The 21,225-nt window shown below is 39.1% G+C and overlaps 1 protein-coding gene across 1 annotated transcript in view; it reads left to right on the top strand.

Moving 5' to 3' along the window:
• LOC122796318 (ATP-dependent translocase ABCB1-like) overlaps positions 1 to 21,225 on the top strand; it is a 329,590-nt gene that overhangs the window by 234,132 nt on the left and 74,233 nt on the right. Inside the window, exon 21 of the mRNA XM_044064705.1 lies at positions 14,431 to 14,514. Within this exon, the coding sequence (XP_043920640.1) occupies positions 14,431 to 14,514 (84 nt within the window). The remainder of the gene's footprint in view (positions 1 to 14,430; positions 14,515 to 21,225) is intronic.

Raw genomic sequence — 21,225 nt, 5'->3', positions numbered from 1 at the left:
AACTAAAGACCTAAAAATCCAGAAGGACTCTAAAATGATATCTGTAACTCCCTTTTGGCCCAAACATTGGTTCTCCCTTCTCATGAAAATGGCAACAGGCAATTACCACAGCCTTTCTGAAAGAATGGATCTATTTGCACAGGACAAGGAATCACTTTTCCACCCCAGCCTGTAGCATTCGCATTTCACTGCTTGAATGATAGAATTTTGATCCTGTTAAAGCATATTTTCTCTGAGGACATACAGTAAGGATTAAACGAAGTGAGAAAACCTGCTCCTAGAAAATTCTATTTAGCCAAATGGAAGAGTAGTTAGTGCCATAAGAAGAACCGGGACTCATCCAAATTAGAAGCCCCTCTGGTTATACACCATCTGGTTATACACCATCTGTTTAAACGGTTCAGTTCAGCCCTTTCTTACTCATATCTGCAGCAATTCACCTTTTGGCAATTTTTACATATCTGCATTAGATTCCATCCTTTCTGCATTATTTTGGATAAAACAATTCCAAATAGAAGTTTTACATATCTGTCCACCAAAAAAACAACTGGTATTCCAGTTAAGTCTTGGAAAATTTCATTTTAATACCCTTTGAGCCAGCTCATCCAGCTGACTTTGAAATTCTTGACTGAGAACTGTTTTACTTATGGCTGTGATTTCAACTAGGTAAGTATCTGAGTTGCATGTTCTTATGTGAACCGACCTTTCCTCATATTTCAAAGGGTAGGGCAAGTTTAAGAACTAAACATTCCTTTTTGCCTAAAGTGGTCTAAATATTTACTTTGATCCAAAGTATTTCTTTTCCCATGTTCTTTCCTGAGCCTAACAGAAGAAAGAGAATCCCACCTATGATGGATACCTACAGAATATTCAGATACTGCAGTAACAGAACAAAAGATTTTCGAACTTTAGAGCAACTCTTCATTCCTTTTTATGGAAAGAAAAAAACAAAACAACCAGTGTCAAAACAGACCATTTTTAAATGGTTATACCATTCCAGCCACTTTTGTTATTCCCACCATGGGAAGTCTCTACCTCATAAGGCCAACGCTCACTCTAGCAGAGTTCAAGCTACTTTCAAGGCATTTTTGGAAAGGGGTGGAATCTAAATCAACCAATTATTCTATTAACATATACCAAACTTTACAATATTGACTCATTTTCTGTGGCCAGAACAGGATTGGATAGATATTTTTTTCAGTGCTCTTGACTACGATGCTCCTTTCTCCTCCCTGGCTTTTTAGGCTTTAGCAATTGTTCCATATAGTTATGCTCTACTTTAACAGTGATCTAATGATGGCCATTGTACAGTTGTGATAATAGTAAATGTTCAAATAGATCATAATTGCAGTGCTCTGTACTTCCCCCTCCATCTCTGCAATCTGTTTTTTCTATTCATTCTTCCTTCTGGAGATAATTTTTGGCTGGGTTAGGATTTCCTTTGCCCTTACTTCACTTTGTTCCTAGAAGATAAATAGCCATATCTGACAACCTGACCAGGCTGCTTCCATATTATAGCCTCCATTTTTCAGATAGGCAAGAAAGCTCTGAATGTCGGTGAATGTACATTAGCTTTTATATCAGCATGCCCCTCAGTTTCGTCAGATGGAAGTCACTCAAAAGCATTTGTATACTAGCCAGGCATCCAGTTCTCATCAGTATACAGGTATATGGTACTGCAACTATGATCTATTGGAACATGGACTGCTATGTAAGTTTACTTACACAGCTATAATTTACCCTACCTTTTGTGTCTGTGCCCATCCCAGTTTTACAGTCCTCTTCTCTCTGTTGTCTCCCTACTGCTTGTCTCATGCCTTCTTCACCATTGTGCTCCCCTCCTTGTCTGTCTTCCTAGGTTATTTACCCTAATCCTCTTACCTTCTTTTTACTTCACTGACCTGTGTGTAATTTGTTAGTAAACGTGTGAAAAGGAGGGGATCTAGAATGGTACCTTGTAGTATACCTAGAGTAATGGGCATTAGAGGAGATGTACTTTGTTGCCAGTTTACAGCTTACTGGTGCCCTCTTAAGTAGTCTTTAAACTAAGTAACTGTGGCTTGACTTAAGGTTTATTTCTAAGAGTACTTGTACAAGTATCAGACGTTATTGAATGCTTTTGATAGCTCTAGAAAGATGGAGGGTACTATTTTAACATTGTTCCTATGCTGATTAATGATGTTTGTGAAACTCATTAGGGTGGAAGTAGTGCTGTGGTAGGGCTTAAATCCAGGTTGTATTTTAAATAGCAGGTTATTATCTAGGAGATGGTGCATAATTTGTGAGTGGATGCATCTTTCTAGAAGTTTAGACGGAGCTGACAATATAGCTATTGGCCTGTAATTGGACAGTTCTAATTATTTTCCCCTTTGTGTAGCGGAATGATGTGTGAAATTTTCCAGATTGCTGGCACCTTTTGTTTGGGGATGGATCAGTTTATTAAGATTGATACTGGATAGGAGATGGCATCACAGCCACATTAAGATATTCAGCTGGTAGGTTATCAGTTGCTAGAGTTGTTGGTTTGAGTTTTTCAGTAGTTTTTTTATAGTGTTTGTTTATACAGGTTAGAAATCAAAGGTGCTGCTATCTGGGCTTGCTGTGGGAATTCCTGTGACGTTGGTGGAACAGTTATTATTTGTGAAGGCTAGTATGGACTCTGTAAAATACTTATTAAACTGTGTAGCTATAGCCTGAGTTATAGGGGTGAGGGGACTGGTACCTCCAGGTTGTAGGATTTTATTAATAGTGGACCAAAACTTCTGAGGGTTGGTTTGAGGTTTAGTTTGAATGTCTTGGTACTGATTAATCTTGTCCTGTTTGATTTGTTTTTCAGCTTAATTTCTAAGTTGTAGATATGCCTGTTTAGTGGGTAGTGAGACCAGCTATGTTATATGGGTTGGAGACTGTGGCACTGACAAAAAGGCAGGAGTTTGAGCTTGATGTGGTAGAATTAAAGATGTTAAGATTTGCACTGGGTGTGACGAGGGTGGACAGGATTAGGAATAAGTATATTAGAGGGTCAGCACAGGTTGGAAGGTTTGGAGACAAAGCCAGAGAGGCACAATTACGTTGGTTTGGACATGTGCTGAGGAGGGATGCTGAGTATATTGGGAAAAAGATGCTAAGGATGAAGCTGCCAGGTAACAGGAAAAGAGGAAGGCCTAAGATAAGGTTTATGGATGTGGTGAGAGAGGACATGCAGGTGGTTGGTGTGACAAAGCAAGATGCAGAGGACAGGAAGAAATGGAAACAGATGATTCGCTGTGGCGACCCCTAACGGGAAAAGCTGAAAGAAGATGATGATGATGATGAGATATGCCTGTTTAGTAACGTGTGTTTTACTTTTTTGCCAAAGATTCAAAGTTTATCTTTCTTTTATAATAGTGATCTGGTTTCTTTTTTTAACTATGGGGCATAGTTGGCTTTTACTCTTTTATATTTATTTATATATATATATATATATATATATATATATATATATATGTATATATATATATATATATATATATATATATATATATATATATATATATATATATATATATATATATATATATATATATATATATATATATATAATTATTATTATTTGTATTTGATAAGTAGAAAATTCCACCTGGGTATTGAACCCCTTTTCAGTGGAGGCTCATGGAAAAGCTCTGTGAATAGATAATATGAATAATACATAAATTATGAACAGAATAATATAACAATAGTACAAAAGAAGAAAACTATACTTGACCAATTAATGATATTTTCTGACCTTCTTCCATCCAAAGAGGAAACTTTAACAAATGCTAAAAGTTCCATGATTCATGACTAATATACTTTCTTCATTCAGAATATTCCAGAACTTATAGAATGTAAATGTGAAGCATTCCAAAGTTTAGTCACCAGCTCATCATTCAGCTGTTTTTCTTTACTCATCTGATAAGACAAACATCTTTGTTGGATCGTGTTGTTTTTGGAAGTTTCAGCAACTTCTGAGGCTCTATGTACACCTTTGGAAACTCCAGATATTTTGCTATTTACCAGGCAATGTAGGTTGTTAGACAGGCACATTAGGATGGTCTGTACCTCTAGTACTTTAGCATTGACAAGGGTGTAGCCAAGCATACTCTTTGCATTCTGCTGAGTATATAATTACTGCGCAGTACTAAGAGAGACTGGGGCTTTTTCATGTTTTATGTCTACATCTATTTAAACCGATGCCTCCAATAACAGATACATAGCTTACTTGCTTGCAGAGAGAATTGCTAGTCTAAAAACCTCTTTAATGTTTTTAGAAAAAAACAGCTGAACATAATGCATACATAGTGGCAATGTCTTAACAGATGCATTAATTTTATAAATACCAAGTGAGTTATGGGGGAGGGGGAGTCGAATTTAGACTCTGTGAGCATAAAAAATGGAATTCTCTGGCTATATCCTTGGGAACTGACAACTCATACATTATCTTGTCAGAATACACTTTTATTTCAAATGCAGAAATACGTAGGTGTCAGTACACTAAACACCGAATGTGTGATAAGAGACTTAGGGACACAGGTGGACAGTGGTCTCACCTTCAATAACCACATCGCCACAACAGTCAGGAAATCCCTCTATGTGGCACACCTCATCACTAAGGGCTTTTCATCCAGGAAAACAGGAGGTCATTGTCCCACTGTACTCATCCCTCATTAGACCCATTATAGAATACAACACCCCGTTAGGTATGTACCTCTCAAGACATCTGCAACAACTGGAAAAGCCGCATAAATACCTCACTAAAAGAATCACAGGCCTAAAGCAGATGCCCTGTGCTGACCATCTAAAAAAAACTCCAGCTATACTCTGTCACATAATGTCTACTCAGAGGCGATCCCTGCTTAACATACAAGGCCATGTCAGTCCCAGAGCTGTTGGACATGCTCCACTTAAAGAAATCCCAATCCCTCAGGGATCTAAGCCTTGTCATCACAATAAACAAAACATGCTGGAGGGATAGGTTCCTGACCCAGAGACTCCCCAGACTCTGGAATAGACTGCCCATACATGTCAAGCAGAGTGCCTCTTTGGCCCTCTTCAAAAGGAACCTTGATGATTAGAAGGGAGATAGGAAATTCACCCCAGGGATCACATCAGTCACCCTGCTAGACAGGGTTCCAGGGAAGTAAATACTGTGGGAAGAAATATCCAGGGAATTGTTATGGCTAGGCTTGTATATAGCCCTAGGGCCAATAGCCTAGTACCAACCTATGAACCTATGTAAACACTTGATGGCTTCTGAGGAAAACAAGGATTTGCTCTTTTTGATTAAGAATCTTGAGCCTGTAAACAATCAGTCTTTGATGTATAATAATCATGATGCAGTTGGTGCTGTTACCAGAGCTGTCATGACTTGTGGTATAATCATACATAAGCATGCCCGCTTTTCTTCACAAAAGTTACCTAAAAGCATAAAAGCTCATGCCATTGATGCTGCATTTACAGGAAAGAAGCTTGGGGTCATCCTATTCATTTTTTCAAGTCTCTACAGGGAAAATTGCAGTCCAGAAAACTAGAAGAAAATTATCCATCTATTCCATATTGCAAAATAAATTATTAATTCTGTGGAAAATATTTACATAGATCAGTCCAGCAACCTCCTTCCACTAAATCCTAAATCAAAGTTCTGTTGGATGTTTGACATAATTTTAAGGTGCTTACCTTACAGGCACAATATGCAATGTTTAATTCTCACTTGGGATAATTGGCTAGACCTAAAATGGCTCCAAAGGACAGTTAGCTTAGCACTAACCTATGAACCTAAAAAGCATTGCAAGACACCAAACCCAAAAAGTAAGTAAAGGGATAATGAAAAATGTTGTGGTATCCTTAGAATATTTATTTTAAAGGAGTGCTCAACCCAGGAGCTGAATCTTTTTCTGTGCTGTGATAATGTCTGACAATCACCCTGTTAACATATTTTATTTATTGTGCCAAAAAAAGCTTTGATTGAGACTACCATAATGACTTGATTTTGTTTTTTAGTCTGTTCCATTTTTTCACAAAATGTAGCATGTATGAGACAGCTTATCCATAATAAATTAGGTACAAATGTTCCACATGTATTGCAAAGGTGCTATGAGTCTTTTGAGGTCTTACACTTTGTAAATTATCATCTTTTTGCTAACTGTAAGCTATTTTAAAGCCTTTTATGTTCCATCTACAATAAATATTTTGCCTTAGGGTTTTGTTCAAAGCTGTGGTTCACTCAGAATTTCCAGATCTCTCCAACACTTTCACCTAGGTGAATCAGTTTGCATGCAAGCGTTGCAACGTTATCGCAGCACAGAAATAAAATCAGCTTCTGAGTTGAGCACTCCTTTAAAATACATATTCTAAGGATACCACAACATATCAGTATGTATATACCAGTATGTTTAGGTAGTATATCAGTGAAGGTTATCCCTGTTCTTATAAATATATCTCCAATAACTATCTGTTTGTAAAAACATTGTAGTTTATTAGCTGTGTCTGCTGCATAACACTTTATTGGCCACAGGAAGCTGTAATCTTGGGACAGAAAATTTGGACAGTGACAAACAGAAAACTAAAAAAAAAAAAAAAAAAGTGACATATCTTAGCTATGCCATCCTGACTGTAAAAACATAATTTCTTAAACAATTGAATAAACAACCTTCTGTAGTATGAGTGATTGGATAATAGCAGGGGCTGAGAAGTAATTTGATCTACTAACTCTTCTATCCTTACTGGTATATAAACCCTGTATCTTGAAAAGGTTGTGCTTGTATTGCGCAGGCTGTGGATTGTATTTCATTACTGAAACTAAGTGGAAATTCCTTAAGATTCCAAGAGCAGGATAAGTTATTTCTTACACTTATTTCACTGAACTGCACTTCTGAAATGCTTATAATTGTGCTATACAGTTGATCTACTACATTTTGCACTGTTAATAAAGCTTTTTTATTGTTTCACTGCATTTATGTACTGTTTTATACTGTTTTAACTGTATTTTTCATTGCTATATACTGTTTTATTGCTCTAATTGCATGTTTACTGAATTACTTAACTGTAAACGGCTTTTTCACATTGAGAGTTGTATTTTATGTTTGTGAGTGCTCTAGCTGAGCTTTTCTGTGCATTTTTGATTTTTTGAGGTTTCTGTGTTCTACAGCTAGGAACTGTAATAGTGTGCATTACTATAATTGTCTGTTTACAGTTAAAAGCATTCTCTAGAGTCTGCTTGCTCCTTGATCTGTTTAAAACTTTCATTTAATGGCTACAGCTAGGAACAGTAATAGTGTGCATTAGTATAATTGCATTTTTATTTAATTACTAAATTGTAAACTGTTTTTTCTTAAACTGCTGGGAACTGTAATTTTTTTCACCCACCCTCACTAGTGTTGTGGTGTTCTTAAACTTGGTGGCTTTGCAGTTGCCCGCCCATACTGTATATTTGATCTGTGACACTCCTCCCAGTCTAGTGTCATTAGTTCATTCAATCTAATAGAGAACATTTGTGAAGGCCAACCCACTCAGATTCTTAACATTGAATTAACTTCTGTTCCAGCTTTCTCCATTTCCACTTTTACTGAAAAAAAATTCTAAGCTTGCTTCCCCTCTTTCGTGTGGCAGGTCTTGTCCAGATATGGATTTGATGTGTCCAGGACTGTTTGTGAGCTCATGAGCCCCCCCACTTAACTAGGGTTAAAGTATTCCTGGTGCCATAAAGTCTGTTCTTCAAATTTTCCCTTGCAGCTAGCCAGCTTTTTAGTTTTAGCACTCAAATCTGTTTCTTTGAGCTCAGCACTTGTTCAAAACTCATTGTAAGCACTAAATATGTTACAAATTACTACAGCACTCAACTTTCCTCACTTGTCTAGAGGAAAACAGTTTTTAGTACTTAATAAATAAGCACCTATTCAGGCATGTCTAAAGGTCAGCTCCCGGTGTTTTCTCCGGTCTACCTGATGAATCTGGGCATCTTGGGACAATGCAGCAACTGCCTCATGTACACAGACAACACTCTCCTCCTACCACCCAACACTATGACCTGTGAGAGATGCACTTATATAGCCAGACTGGACTAAACAGTCAAGAGGAGAAGGTAAACACTTGCACCGCACCACACTTATCACATAGTCCCTCAAAACCTACACCACCAAAACACACACACAGAAGCACAAAACACACACCTACATTCAATGAGGCTGTCAGTAAAAATCTGCCCAAATAACAGAGACCTCCAAAGCAAAAATGCAAGCAACCTCCACCCCCCCAACACAACCCAAATGACACATAGCCCACATACTCAGTGTGCCACTCAACTACAGCCCATAAGGCATAACGTACCCAGCACTCTAGTCATAGGTAACTCTATAGTCAGGCACACTGATGTTCCCCTCGCCAGGCTAAACAAGGAAAACGTTACTGTCAGCTGCCTGTTGGGTGCCAGGATCCACCACATAACGCATGCACTCAGGTCACTCCACAACAAGTACAAATATGACTCTGTCATTGTCCATGTTGATGTGAAAGACCTGAAACTACATGAAAAGAGACATGGAGGAGCTCTCCGATCTTATAGCCCAGGCAGGTATGACCCTAGCCCTGAGTAGCATCCTGCCATCACCCAGAATGATACCACAGTACAAGGAAAAAATGATTGACTTCAACAATTGGCTAAGCTTCTGGTGTCATTCTAAAGGAATCCAGTATCTGTCTGACTGGGATGACATGATCGACAGACCACACTGCTTTGCCAGAGATGGCCTGCACCTGTCACCCTTGGGATTCCGGATACTAGCAAAAGCACTTGCCATCCCTATAGTGCCTTTTTAGGCAAGGTTCAAATGACAAATTCAAATTCACCATCGTAACAGGTACAAGCAAGCAATATCTGAGGGTAATGCTACTCAATACTAGAAGTCTAAACCTCAAAATGCACTCACTCAAGGCACTCCTTAAAATGAAGAACATTGACATTTGTGCGGTGACAGAGACCTGGTTCAAAGCTCCAGAGAGTGCCCCTGCATTACCAGGCTATAATTCATACCACACCTTTCGGCCACCAAACCTGGACCAAAACACTAAAGGTGGAGGCGTGTCCATATTCATTAAGGATATCCACACCTCCAAGCTTGTTGCCTAGCATAATGCATCCGAGATTATCCAAGTTCAACTAACTCTGGGCAAAACCACAATCCAGATTGTAACTTGCTACAGACTCCCCACCATGCCCCAGTATTCCCACTCCTCTTTTCTTGATACACTGGAAAATATTAAGGTACAACCCAACACTCTAATAATGGGTGATTTCAACAATCCTACCATTAACTGGGAAAACTACTCATCTACCAACTCTTTTGCTCAACGTTTTTTGGAAATCATCAACTCCAACGCCTTGGATCAACTTATCCACACCCCCACCAGGGGCACAATATCCTAGACCTGGTCATCACCAACATGGGCGACCGATGTTCCACACCAGAGGTCAGCTCCTCGTTGGTCAGATCTGACCACAAGCTAATCACCCTAGACATCCACATCCCACTCCCACCCCCACCCCCCACCCCATTAGGAAAACAACTGTAAAACATTTCTCCAAAACCAACTTCATGCTTCTTAAAACAGAAGTGGCAAACTTCATGGTACCCATGCAGATGGACAATAGAAGTACGACTGCTGAATCCTACACAAATGCACTTTATAAGCACTTGCACGAGTGCATGCATTGTGCTATCCCTAACAGAACCAAGATGCTATTCTCCAAAAAAAAGGAAGCCAATCTGGTGGTCTTCTGCCATAAACAAACTCTACAACAGAAGAAAGAAACTGTTGCAAAAAAGAGCAAAATCCCACGATTGGAGGAACTCGCTGGTCAGCCTCAGTAAGAAACTGAGATCCCTCATAAAATCCTCCAAAGCTAGTTATGAAAACAAAATTGCCACTGATTCTAAAGACAACCTCAAAGCATTCTGTAGCTATGTCAAGAATCTCAATGGCAACACTCAGATCTGCTCTGAGTTACAGCACAATGACACTAAATATACAGAACCAACTGATATTGCCAACATCCTGGCAGATAGGTTCAGTGCTAACTTTACCCCCCTCTCACCCCCTAAAGGGCCCATCTTTATACCAGAAGAATGCAAAGTTCCTGTAGTCATGGCTGCACAGGTAAAAACCTCACTCTCCAAAGCCAAGAACACAGCATCCAAGGGACCTGACAACATCCCAGGCTGACTTCTACACAAACTACAGAATGAACTGGCACCCCACCTAAGTACCATGTTCAATCATAGCCTCACCACAGGCTTTGTGCCCATTGAATGGTGCACCGTGACGGTTATCCCACTCCACAAAGGGGGGGGGGGCAAAACAGACATTGGAGGTCTCCAAACTCTGGACCCCACACAGTTCAGCTTAGGAAAAGGCAGATCATGTCTCCCAAACCTGATAGACTTCTTTGAAGTAGTCACCAAAGCCATAGATGAGGGTAAGGTGGTTCACACAGCCTATTTAGATCTCGTGAAGGCGTTCAACACCATCCCCCCACTCTGGAATTATAGATAAACTCACTAAACTAGGTATAAATCCCTATGTCACAAGATGGGTTGCCAACTGGCTCACTGACAGAACCCACACTGTGAAAGTAGCAGACTCCAAATCAAACTTCAGAACAGTGACAAGTGGAGTACCACAGGGTTCAGTCCTGTGTCCTCTCCTGTTTGGTATCTACTTCTCTGAAGTACAGGCTAACACAGAAGGTCTTTGGCTAACTAAATTCACAGATGACTGCAAACTAGGAGCCATAATTGAAACTCCTAATGATGTGGACAAAAGTGCATTGTCATCCCCTTTGGTAAACACTCTGTACCCATGAAGTACCACATAGGCGGTAGTCTACTTAACACTGAAAGTGTGATAAGAGACCTTGGGACAAAGGTGGACAGTAGTCTCTCCTTTGAAAATCACATTGCCACAGTGGTCAGGAAATCCTTCTACATAGCACACCTCATCACAAAAGGTTTCTCATCCAGAAAAAAAGAGGTCATTGTTCCCCTCTACTCATCACTCATTAGACCCATTATAGACTACAATGCCCCTTTTGGTATGTACCTCACAAGACATCTACAACAACTGGAAAGGCCGCAGAAATACCTCACAAAGAAGATTACTGGCCTCAAACAGATGCCCTAATCAGATCGACTCAAAAAACTCCAGCTTTACTCTGTCACATATCACCTACTCAGAGGCGATCTCTGCCTAACATACAAAGCAATGTCAAACCCACAGCTGTTGGACATGCTCCACTTAAAGAAATCCCAATCCCTCTGAGCTACTCGCTCTAGGGAACTAAACCTTGTCCTCACAATAAACATAACATGCTGGAGGGATAGCTTCCTGTCCCAGAGACTTCCCATACTCTGGAACAGACTACCTATCTATGTCAAACAGAGCTCCTCATTAGCACTCTTCAGGAAAAATCTTGTTGATTGGATGGGTAATAGGAAATTCACCCTGGGGATCACTTCTGTAGTTCTGCTTGACAGGGGCACAGGAAAATAATTTTCTTGGGTGGCGAAAGCTTTTTGGCTAGGCTTGTATAGGCCCTAGAGCCAATAGCCTAGTACCTACCTATGAACCTATGAACAACAAAAACAGGGAAAAAATTAGTCTTTTTCATAAGGAAAATAGATGTAAAGCAACTGGAATATATAAAGATTTCTTGGTACTAAAACTACAGCATTACAAGGCAAAAGAATAACAGATAAAATTGACTATATTAACGGTTGACATTTTCCTTTTAACTTGGTGGGAAACTTGGATAAAAAGATTTACTTAATTCTTTTGTGCATTGCTGTATAACTTTCTACTTTTGTGAGAGTTTTACAAAATGGAGAAGTTGTAATATTGATGTTTCATTTATATGAACCTATGAACATTTTTTTGTTTTTTCTTTATATAAAGTTTACTTCTTTCTTTGACATACCCCTACAACATTTTATGAAAACTTGACAAAGACTGTAATTATTCTTAATGTTCATAAGTAATGTCTTTTGGCTGTTCCCAGTTAGGGGTCACCACAGTGGAACTCCGGTCTGCTAATGGTTGGCAGTGGATTTTTTTATGGTGCCAAGTTGCCAGCCCGATGCCTAGCCTTCAAAGAAGGCACACCCATTCACTCACGCATCTACCTGCATGTCTTTAAATGTCACTCAACCACGGGGAGGATATGCAGACTCCAGACAAAAGGCGCTCCAGCTGAGAATCGAACGGAAGAACCTCTTGCTGTGAGGCGACAATGCTAGGGCCTCTTATGGTACCAACTACATGAGCATGTGTATGCTATAAAGAACAAAAAAGTTGGAAATGCCCTTGCCAAACATATAGTCAACCACCCAGACCACAGTTTTGATTTCCTTGTTATTGATCAGGTAGTTGGTATCATAAGAGGTGGCCCTATTCCTTTATGGTTGGAAAGATGTGAGCTCTTGTGGCGACTTAGGTGTGATGCCTTTAAATATCCGGGCATCAATGACATGTGCTCAGTAGCATGTATATTAAAACTAAGGAGCCTAATAAGATAAGGCTTTATTATATTATATTATATATTATATTATATTATATTATATTACATTGTATTATATACATATACATCTTTATAAGTGTTCACAAGCTTTTAATTGACCTCTACATGTATATTTGTTGTTTATATATGTATGTGTAGATATATATATATATATATATATATATATATATATATATATATATATATATATATCACGCTCCCCAACATCCAACACCATTCAGGATATATACACCCAAATGAGTGAATAACTTCTTTTAAAAAAAAGAAGAAGAAATAAAACAAACTCCAAACAGGAACTTGGCTAAGTGCTGCCATCATTTTAATGTCTGGCTCACATAAAACCAAATACACAATACACAAACCTAGGTTTCACCCCCTGGCGTCATCAGTGCTTATTGCAGAAGGGGAACAGTGACCAGTTTATACTGCTTTCAATCAACATGACTTAAAGACGCCATATATTTGACAGATTCAAATTTGATATTTTTGAGACACCAAAATAAGCATACCAATCATTGCATTAAAAACTGTTAATACCTTAATGCATAATACATTATTAATTCTACTAAACATGCTAACTAACACACATTATTATGCCCTAAATATAGTTACCAATGGTCATTTAGACCTTGTTTAAATAATGCTCCTAAATGCACTATCCATTTCCTTTCTTTTTCTGTTAGAATTCTATGTTTACTATTCAACGTTAAGTTGTCCCCTGCTACCTGATCAATACCCAAAAAAATGAAATGTGCTCATGTATGTATCTGAATGTGTTTGCACAAGGCGCTACGTGCTCTTTTACAATTGATATCACTGATGTGCAGTGCTATTCTCTGTTGGAGAGACAAGTAGGTCTGTCCCACATAAAAAGCCCCACACTGGCACACCGCCATATAGATCACCCATTCACTACTACAAGTGATCAGGTGTCTAATGTCATATACCCTAGGTGTATTTATGGACGTAAATGATTTGGTTTTAGAGACAACCTTAGAATGGACACAATGTCCACAATATGTACTGCCCAATATTTTACTGTCTTGGCTGTCTCTACCCTCTATGTAGACCTCCTTATCTCTTCGACAGAGGTGGGGGGGTTGCTTTGAAGGTTCTCTGGAGACTTTCCTAATTAAACATACAAAACATCTAAGAGTGACTTGCTAGTCCAGATTTCCTGATTTAAAATATGTATGAAAAACACTTGATAATAGCAGCAGGAGGCCTCTCTGTGTTGTGACCAAGGTCATCATAAAAGGGTCTGTGATATTTCTGGCCATCAGTCTGAGTAAAAGCTATGTCTGCAGCAGGGATACCTATAACATTTGGATAGGCTTGAGTGATCAGTCTCATTTTTTATTTATTTGTTTGGAAATCTTTGTTGTTAAGTTCATTCATAAATTGACTAAAACCTAACTAGACCTTGAGTTCTTATATATGGTCAGGAAAGAGACCTGTCTCAATTTCCATAGTGAATGATTCCTTCATGAACCACGGGGCAACTTTTCACCCTGGCATGATCATTAGAACAGAAAAAATCTTATATATGGTTTTAGCTGAAGGAGGAGAAAGTAAGTGATAGTATTTGGTTTAACCATTTCTTCATGAAATGAACATTTCTATAATTAAGTTCTTACAGTATGTTGTATTAAATCATTTATTAATTCCATTCCCTTTTTGGATATAATATTTTTAAGATTTTATCAAGTACATTTTCATTAAAGTGATAAGCAGAATTTCTTGACAATTATAATATCTTTTGTGTAAGAGGTGCTAGACCCTCCAGAACTCATTAAACTCATCCAGGAAATGCTTTAAAGGACATGTACTTTTTCTTTTTTTAGGAGATTGGATTTTTTGATGATCATCAAAATGCCGTGGGTGTCTTGACAACCAGACTTGCAACAGATGCGTCTCAGGTTCAAGGTGTAAGTACCCCCCAAAACTGCAGGCATGGAACAACATTTTATGTTATCTGATGCTGACAGACACATTTTGAAAAAAGAAAGTTTACTTATTTTTTATTTTATTGGAATTTGGTAACCGAGAGAGAGGAAGTATGTGCAGCAGTCAAAATGGCTGGTGGCAAAATGCATTTAGAGGCTTTCAATAGATATAACTAGCAAGAGAGTGTGTAGGCAAAGAAAAACTGCAGTAGGATAAAACTATGTTGCCGAGAGCCAGCATTGGCACTTCGTAAATGCCATATTTTATCTGTAAGAGCTAAATTTAGTTGTAGTAAAACAAAATGCATTTGTATGATCAACAAGTAATTGTATAGGATAGCTTCTGTGGGATTGTAGCTGCTCTTGTCTGTGAAGTCTGTGACACAGTGGTTACCCTCAAATAGTACAAAACAAAAATACATCATTAGTATAGACTGACCTTCACTATTTAAAGAGACATGTCTTGGGCTCCATGCAGACTTTACCACTGCTGTTTTGGTGATATGTTTGTATAGCAGCCGATATTACCCCAGTTTATGCTTTGGTAAACATACTTCTATAGAGACTATCAACTTTCTAGTTCTGTGCTCAGTTCAGAGAGCTCTGGTCATAATTTCTGCTTTATGGCTGCTCTCCAGTTTATTAATCTTTTCCCTATCTTGAGCCCGCACCTTGCTGTTGAGGGATATGGATTCTTCAGCATCAGAATCCTCATAGGGAAGCATGGAGTAATCTTGTTCAGAAGAGGAATCGGAGGAAATAGAAACCTGATCAGAAGAATCATACTCCAGACCGATGTCAGAAAAAGTTAACAATTGTATTTCTTGTGGGAAGCAAATACCTCATAAGGATTTTCACTCTTACTGTATTCCTTGCCTAGGCCCTGATCACAATGTTGCTAGCTGTCGGTTTTGTGCTAGATTTAACCAACGCACTATCAAGCGTCAGTTTGATTTTGCATTTCATTACTTTGGCCAAAGATTTAACTATATAATGCCGTCGGATCAGTTGACAACTGCAGTTTACAAAAAACGCAAGGGCAAGGAAAAGGATAGGCATCCAAGGTCCAAAACCGACGATGCCTCTTCTAGGCCAGTCGCTGGTTCTCAGTGAGGTGCTTTCGCAGCCCCTGGCGCCCGCTACCTCAGAGCCACAGGCCGCTTCTGACTCCCACGTAGAGCCGACTAGGCCTCTTGATACTCAAGGTATTGGACCCTCGGAAATCATTCCCTCAGATGGGTCCGGAGCCGCTGAGCAGGCATCGGCTTCTGAGGGTGTCTTCAGACCTACACAACTATCTATTAAGCCATCCTCGGCTTCAAAGGCAAAGACTAAAGCAACATTAAAGACAAAGAAACAAGTACAGCATTCTCCTACTCAGACCACCATGCCTAAAAAACAGATGCTCAAAATGGCCGAAGACCTAATTACTTTGATCAGGGGTTCCCATCCCCCTCCTGAAAAGAGGCCTAGGCAAGAGACAGAGTATGATTCTTCTGATCAGGTTTCTATTTCCTCTGATTCCTCTTCTGAACAAGATTACTCCATGCTTCCCTATGAGGATTCTGATGCTGAAGAATCCATTCCTTTAGCCTCTCCTCCAGAGGATTATTCTTTTGGGGAAACCCTGCATACCATGAGGGAACATTTCTACTGGGAGAGCCAAGATTATTCTGAATCTAAGAAAAGGCTCAGAGACTTTCTGCTACTTCCTCAGCACAGGCCCCTTGCTATTCCATCTGTTATAGACATTGTGGATTATGTATTTTCAGAGTCCGGCCTGTCCCCAGACTCTCTACCCCCAGCTCCTGCTAAGCCAGACAGATACTACAGGGTCCCGGATTCTCATAAATTCCTGTATAAAAACCCCGCTGCTGACCTAGAAACTATATCTCAAGGTCCCAAGGGGGTTAAAGCTTCCACTGCAAAAAAACCCTGTCCCCTCTGATAGGGATTCCAGGGCTCTAGACAGATGGGGGAGAAAGGTCTACACTTCTGCTACCCTGGCTGTAAGGGCCTTAAATTGTCAGTTTCATATGCTTAAATATCAGCAATACTTAATGTCACTGCTTAAACAGAAAATGTTGACAAATACTGAATGTTCAGAGAACAAGGAATTGCAGGATTTACTGCATGCAGCTGAACAAGTGGGAAAGCATACTTTGCAATGTGGTTATGATTCATTGGAGGCCTCTTGTAGGGCCGCTGTTACAGGTTCTGTTATTAGAAGGCATGCTTGGTTAAAGGAACAAAATCTGCCTGATCATGTTAAAGCAAAATTATTAGATGCACCATTGCAACATGATACTTTGTTTGGTACTAAAGCAGAAGAGGTGTTGAAAAAAAATGGAATATAAAGCAAAATCCATGCAGACAGTCAAGGATTTCTTACAGGTACAGCCTCCCAGATTTAGCAGAAACTGGCCTTCTAAAAATTGGTCCTTTCCAGTGTCAGACAGACCACAAAGAGGCAGATACAGGCATCCCAGAGGCAGAGGACAGCCCCAAGGCTCATACAGGCCTAAACAATGGGGTGCTCCTACCTCCAAACCCAGAGAAGACAAATCACAGCCTTTCAGGAAACAGTCCCAATGACTTTCCTCTACCACATCCAAGCACTTTTCTTTTGGCAGCCCCCTTAGGGGGAAAACTAGCACTTTTTTCATCAAATTGGCAAAGGATTACCCAAGACAAATGGGTCCTGAACATAGTGTCCCAGGGCTACAGGTTCCACTTCCACACTCTACCAAGGTCAAAAGGTATGCCAGACCTGCCACACAATCAATGGGCAGAGGCACAAAAACAAATTACAGCCCTCATGGACATGAGGGCCATTCAGCAAGTACCACAACAAGAGCAGGGGCAAGGATTTTACTCCAGACTTTTCCTAGTACCCAGAAAGGGCAAAACCTGGAGACCAATACTGGACCTGTCTATGCTAAATACATTTCTGGAAGTTCCAAAATTCATGATGTTGACGCTACAGCAGCTACTGCCCATGCTGGGCAAGAAGGCTTGGCTCATAACTTTGGACCTAAAAGAGGCATACCTGCATGTCCCAATCAGACAATCTTGCAGAAGATACCTCAGATTCATAGCTGGCTCAATGCATTACCAATTCTCTGCACTGCCATTTGGCTTATGTACTGCACCCAGGGTCTTCACAAAATGCCTGGCACCAGTAATTGCATTTTGCAGATAAAGAGGAATTCAAGTATATCCCTACTTGGACGACTGCCTAATTCAAGCAGAGAACAAAAACATTCTTCTAAAGCATCTGGCGATTGTAAAAAGATTACTAATTGGCCTAGGGTACACAGTAAATGAAAAGAAATCAAAACTAGTGCCCTCTCAACAGATAATATTCCTGGGTGCAAGCCTAAATACAACTGCCCAGATGGCTTATCTCACGCCAGACAAAAGTCCCTTTTCTAATCATGCAGATATGCTCTGCTAAGAGTTTCAATTATATGCATTAGTTTACCAGGCTGTACGGGCCTGCACACACTTTTTCTCTGCATGAGGTTCAAACTCCTCACACGCAGAGTATGACTGTGTGATTTTATAGCAATACTATGTGTTATTTTTGTATCACAGGCCTTTATTATAGCTAGACTTAACAATGCACCATTCCATCTTATGATAAAAGTTGTTTTATTAATACCAGCATTTAACCTTATAATATTGAGTTTTATTAGCTTCATTGCAGAATTATTAAGTTGTGCCTGCAGAGTGTTTCAAATTACACAGAGAAGGGAATTGAATGTACAGTGTATACTTAGGCCACTTGTGCCATACGGATGTGGAACGTAGCCTTGAAATTTCAGTGCATATCTGAGTACTACTTTCCTTCCGGCAGTTATTGTGTGTGAGAGAATATGAAGCTATGTAACCAGACTTAGAAATGTTCTCACACTGTTTTTCCTGGCAGAAAGTTGACTAGTGAGAGAATAAACTTAATTGTGTAGAATGAATTGGTAGAAATAAAAGTATAAGACAAATGAACACTTTCTGTTCAAGACATTTGTGTATATTTGTGCCTGATTGCAGCTCTTTGCCTGACTGTATTGATATGGTAGACAGAAACTTTGCTGATGGAAGATTTGACACTGACAGACAGGGCTTTCCTGTCAACCCAGATACTGTTTTCCTTGAGATTGCTTATGGGTATTTCATAAACGAATAGCAGAGCTACTAAAATACTATAACTGAGCTGGCTTATAGACACTTATTTCTGCTGCTATTTCAATTCTTCTTGTCCATCTCTGCAGTCTGTGCCTCAGAACTGTAGCACAAAACCCCTGAACCTAAGAACACAGGCTTACACTAACTTGCAAGTCCTATTACAGAAAAGACTTGCTTTAAAGATTTGCAAGTACTTTTCTGTAACGGTTTTTGAAAAGTGTTTTCTAACGGTTGATGGTCTGACTGCACTATGATTCTCCTGTATTAGATGTAATCAGAATGTGTATAACTATACACTGTGACAATACAGTCTTTTTATATGTGTTTATAACATGTTTGTGCATCAGTTAATGCAGTGGAATCATAAGCTGTTGATCTACTTTCTTCAAAGCCCAAATGTTGCGAATCGGATCTGCCTGCCAAGTAAACTGGTGAAGCCCATCATAAAACTTTAGAGTAGGTTCTGTAGAAACTAGACATTTAGGCATTCAGAATTCTCCTTTGTTCTGTTTACAAACACTAATACTAATACTATGAAATCTGACAATTTGGGGATGAACTTGGACTAATAATGCAGCATTCCAAGAAACTACATAAAAGATGATTTAAATTAAAGTAACATTGTGTTTCTTCCCTGTGTTCATGCGAGTTTTCTCCAGCTATTCCAGTTTCCTGCCGTATTACAAAGATATGCAGTGGCTGGATCGATGACTCTAAATTATCCTTAAGTGTGACTACATGTATGAAAGAAAGATCTGGCAATCTACTTCATTTCCCCCTTTGCTTTGCAAACTATTAGCAGAAATCTTTATAGACTTGGTTCATTTGGCCATGTGTTTTTTATTATTTGGAAAGCAGATATTGTCCTCAACAGCGTATGAGAGAGACCGAGAGAATTTTGTATGTTTACAATCACTTTAACTCATCAGCATTTGTCTGGATCCTACCTGCAGTGAAGACATAACCTATATATTTCTGTTAAGTCATGCAAACCTGACATTAAATCCTGTTACGCTAACTATTGAGGCGTCTGTAAAGTACCTGTATTAAATGCTTATTATTTTCCTGCCTTGTAATACACTAAATGTAAGTGTTATTATGTATGTCGATTACTGCCTGTTCCTAAACCTGTCTAAAAACAGAGTAGCTTACATTCTTTAAATGTAATCTATATTTTCTAATATACATTCAGCACCCTCTGACTTATAGTTTGCTTGCAGTGAAGTGCTAATAACATACACTCAAATTTGCTAGATACACCAGCTTCCTTGCCATTATAACTGTGTCTTTCAGCACACTGAATATGAATCTGTGCATTAGATGCAGCAGTTGACAATTCCTGTCTTTCAATATTCTCAGTACTACACAAACATTCATGTTGAACACCTCTAAGTGTATTCTCTTTGACTGTATTAAAAAAGGAACCTGAGAATATTCACACATATTACCATATCCCTTTATTATTATCAGACTGTTTTGTTAGTTGTGCATTTCTTACACGACATAGCAGTTAATATATCATTGTTGCATCTGAAGTGCATAAATTGTTTCACTAAGTCAAGTGTTTCACAAGTATATCCTTCAAGAATACTTGGCTGATTATTTGGACTTGCAAGGAGATTTGGATTAAGTCTAGCCAGGTGCAAGACCCAAAGGCTTGAGTTTATATCTTGAATAAAACACTAAGACAGAAGCATGGAAGTTGACTTTATACTGTACTGTTTAAATTCAGCACCTTAAAGGCAGATTCTGACAATATGCTGCACTCTGCATCAGTATCTAGCATAAATACAACTGATGTTCCTTTGATCTACAGCTCTAATAACCAACAATTAGTTTTGCTATCAATAGTAGCTTGATCTGAATCCATATTGCCATTGTGGAGGTTACTGCATGTGTTAACACAGCATGAAGCATATACCTTAGTAACTGGATGCAGTTCAATCTAGTAGCAACAGAAATTTCAGTTTTACATTCTGCTCATGTCTCTAATACAATATCTTCCTACAGGAGTTTGTTTTATTTCTTACAGACTCTGGCAAAATAATTACTACCCCAACAGAGTTTGCAGAGTTCATTGTATGTTTTAGAGATGGTGTTTAATGTCTGCAGCCACAATACTTACATTAGGTCTAGTTACTAGTTGTTTGCTTGCTACCAAATTCCTTCTTGGATATCTTGGATTAGCACCTGGCATTGTTTTCATTATGATCCAGGAGACATGAGTTATGTTAATGACTTGGGCACCTATTGGGCTTGTTACGAGTGTGAAGAAGAATGATGAGGCTTAGTTTGCTCACCTCTCTTCAGGGGAGTGGTGGGATCATGTCCTCAAGGCACATCCTCTTCAATAAAATCTCTGGTGTAGAACAGGAGTTGCACAGAAGTACTCTTCTTTAAGAGGGGAAGGGTTATTTGATCACAGCACACATAGAGCTATTGGCCTGCTTTTCAAATGCCCATTGCATGGCAACCCCTTGTCTGCCAGTAGCATGCATAGGGGAAGAG

This window comes from Protopterus annectens, chromosome 3.part0 (genome assembly GCF_019279795.1).
Source record: "Protopterus annectens isolate FY-2018-M chromosome 3.part0, PAN1.0, whole genome shotgun sequence".
NCBI lineage: Eukaryota > Metazoa > Chordata > Ceratodontiformes > Protopteridae > Protopterus > Protopterus annectens.
This window is presented reverse-complemented; position numbering and strand designations above follow the sequence as displayed.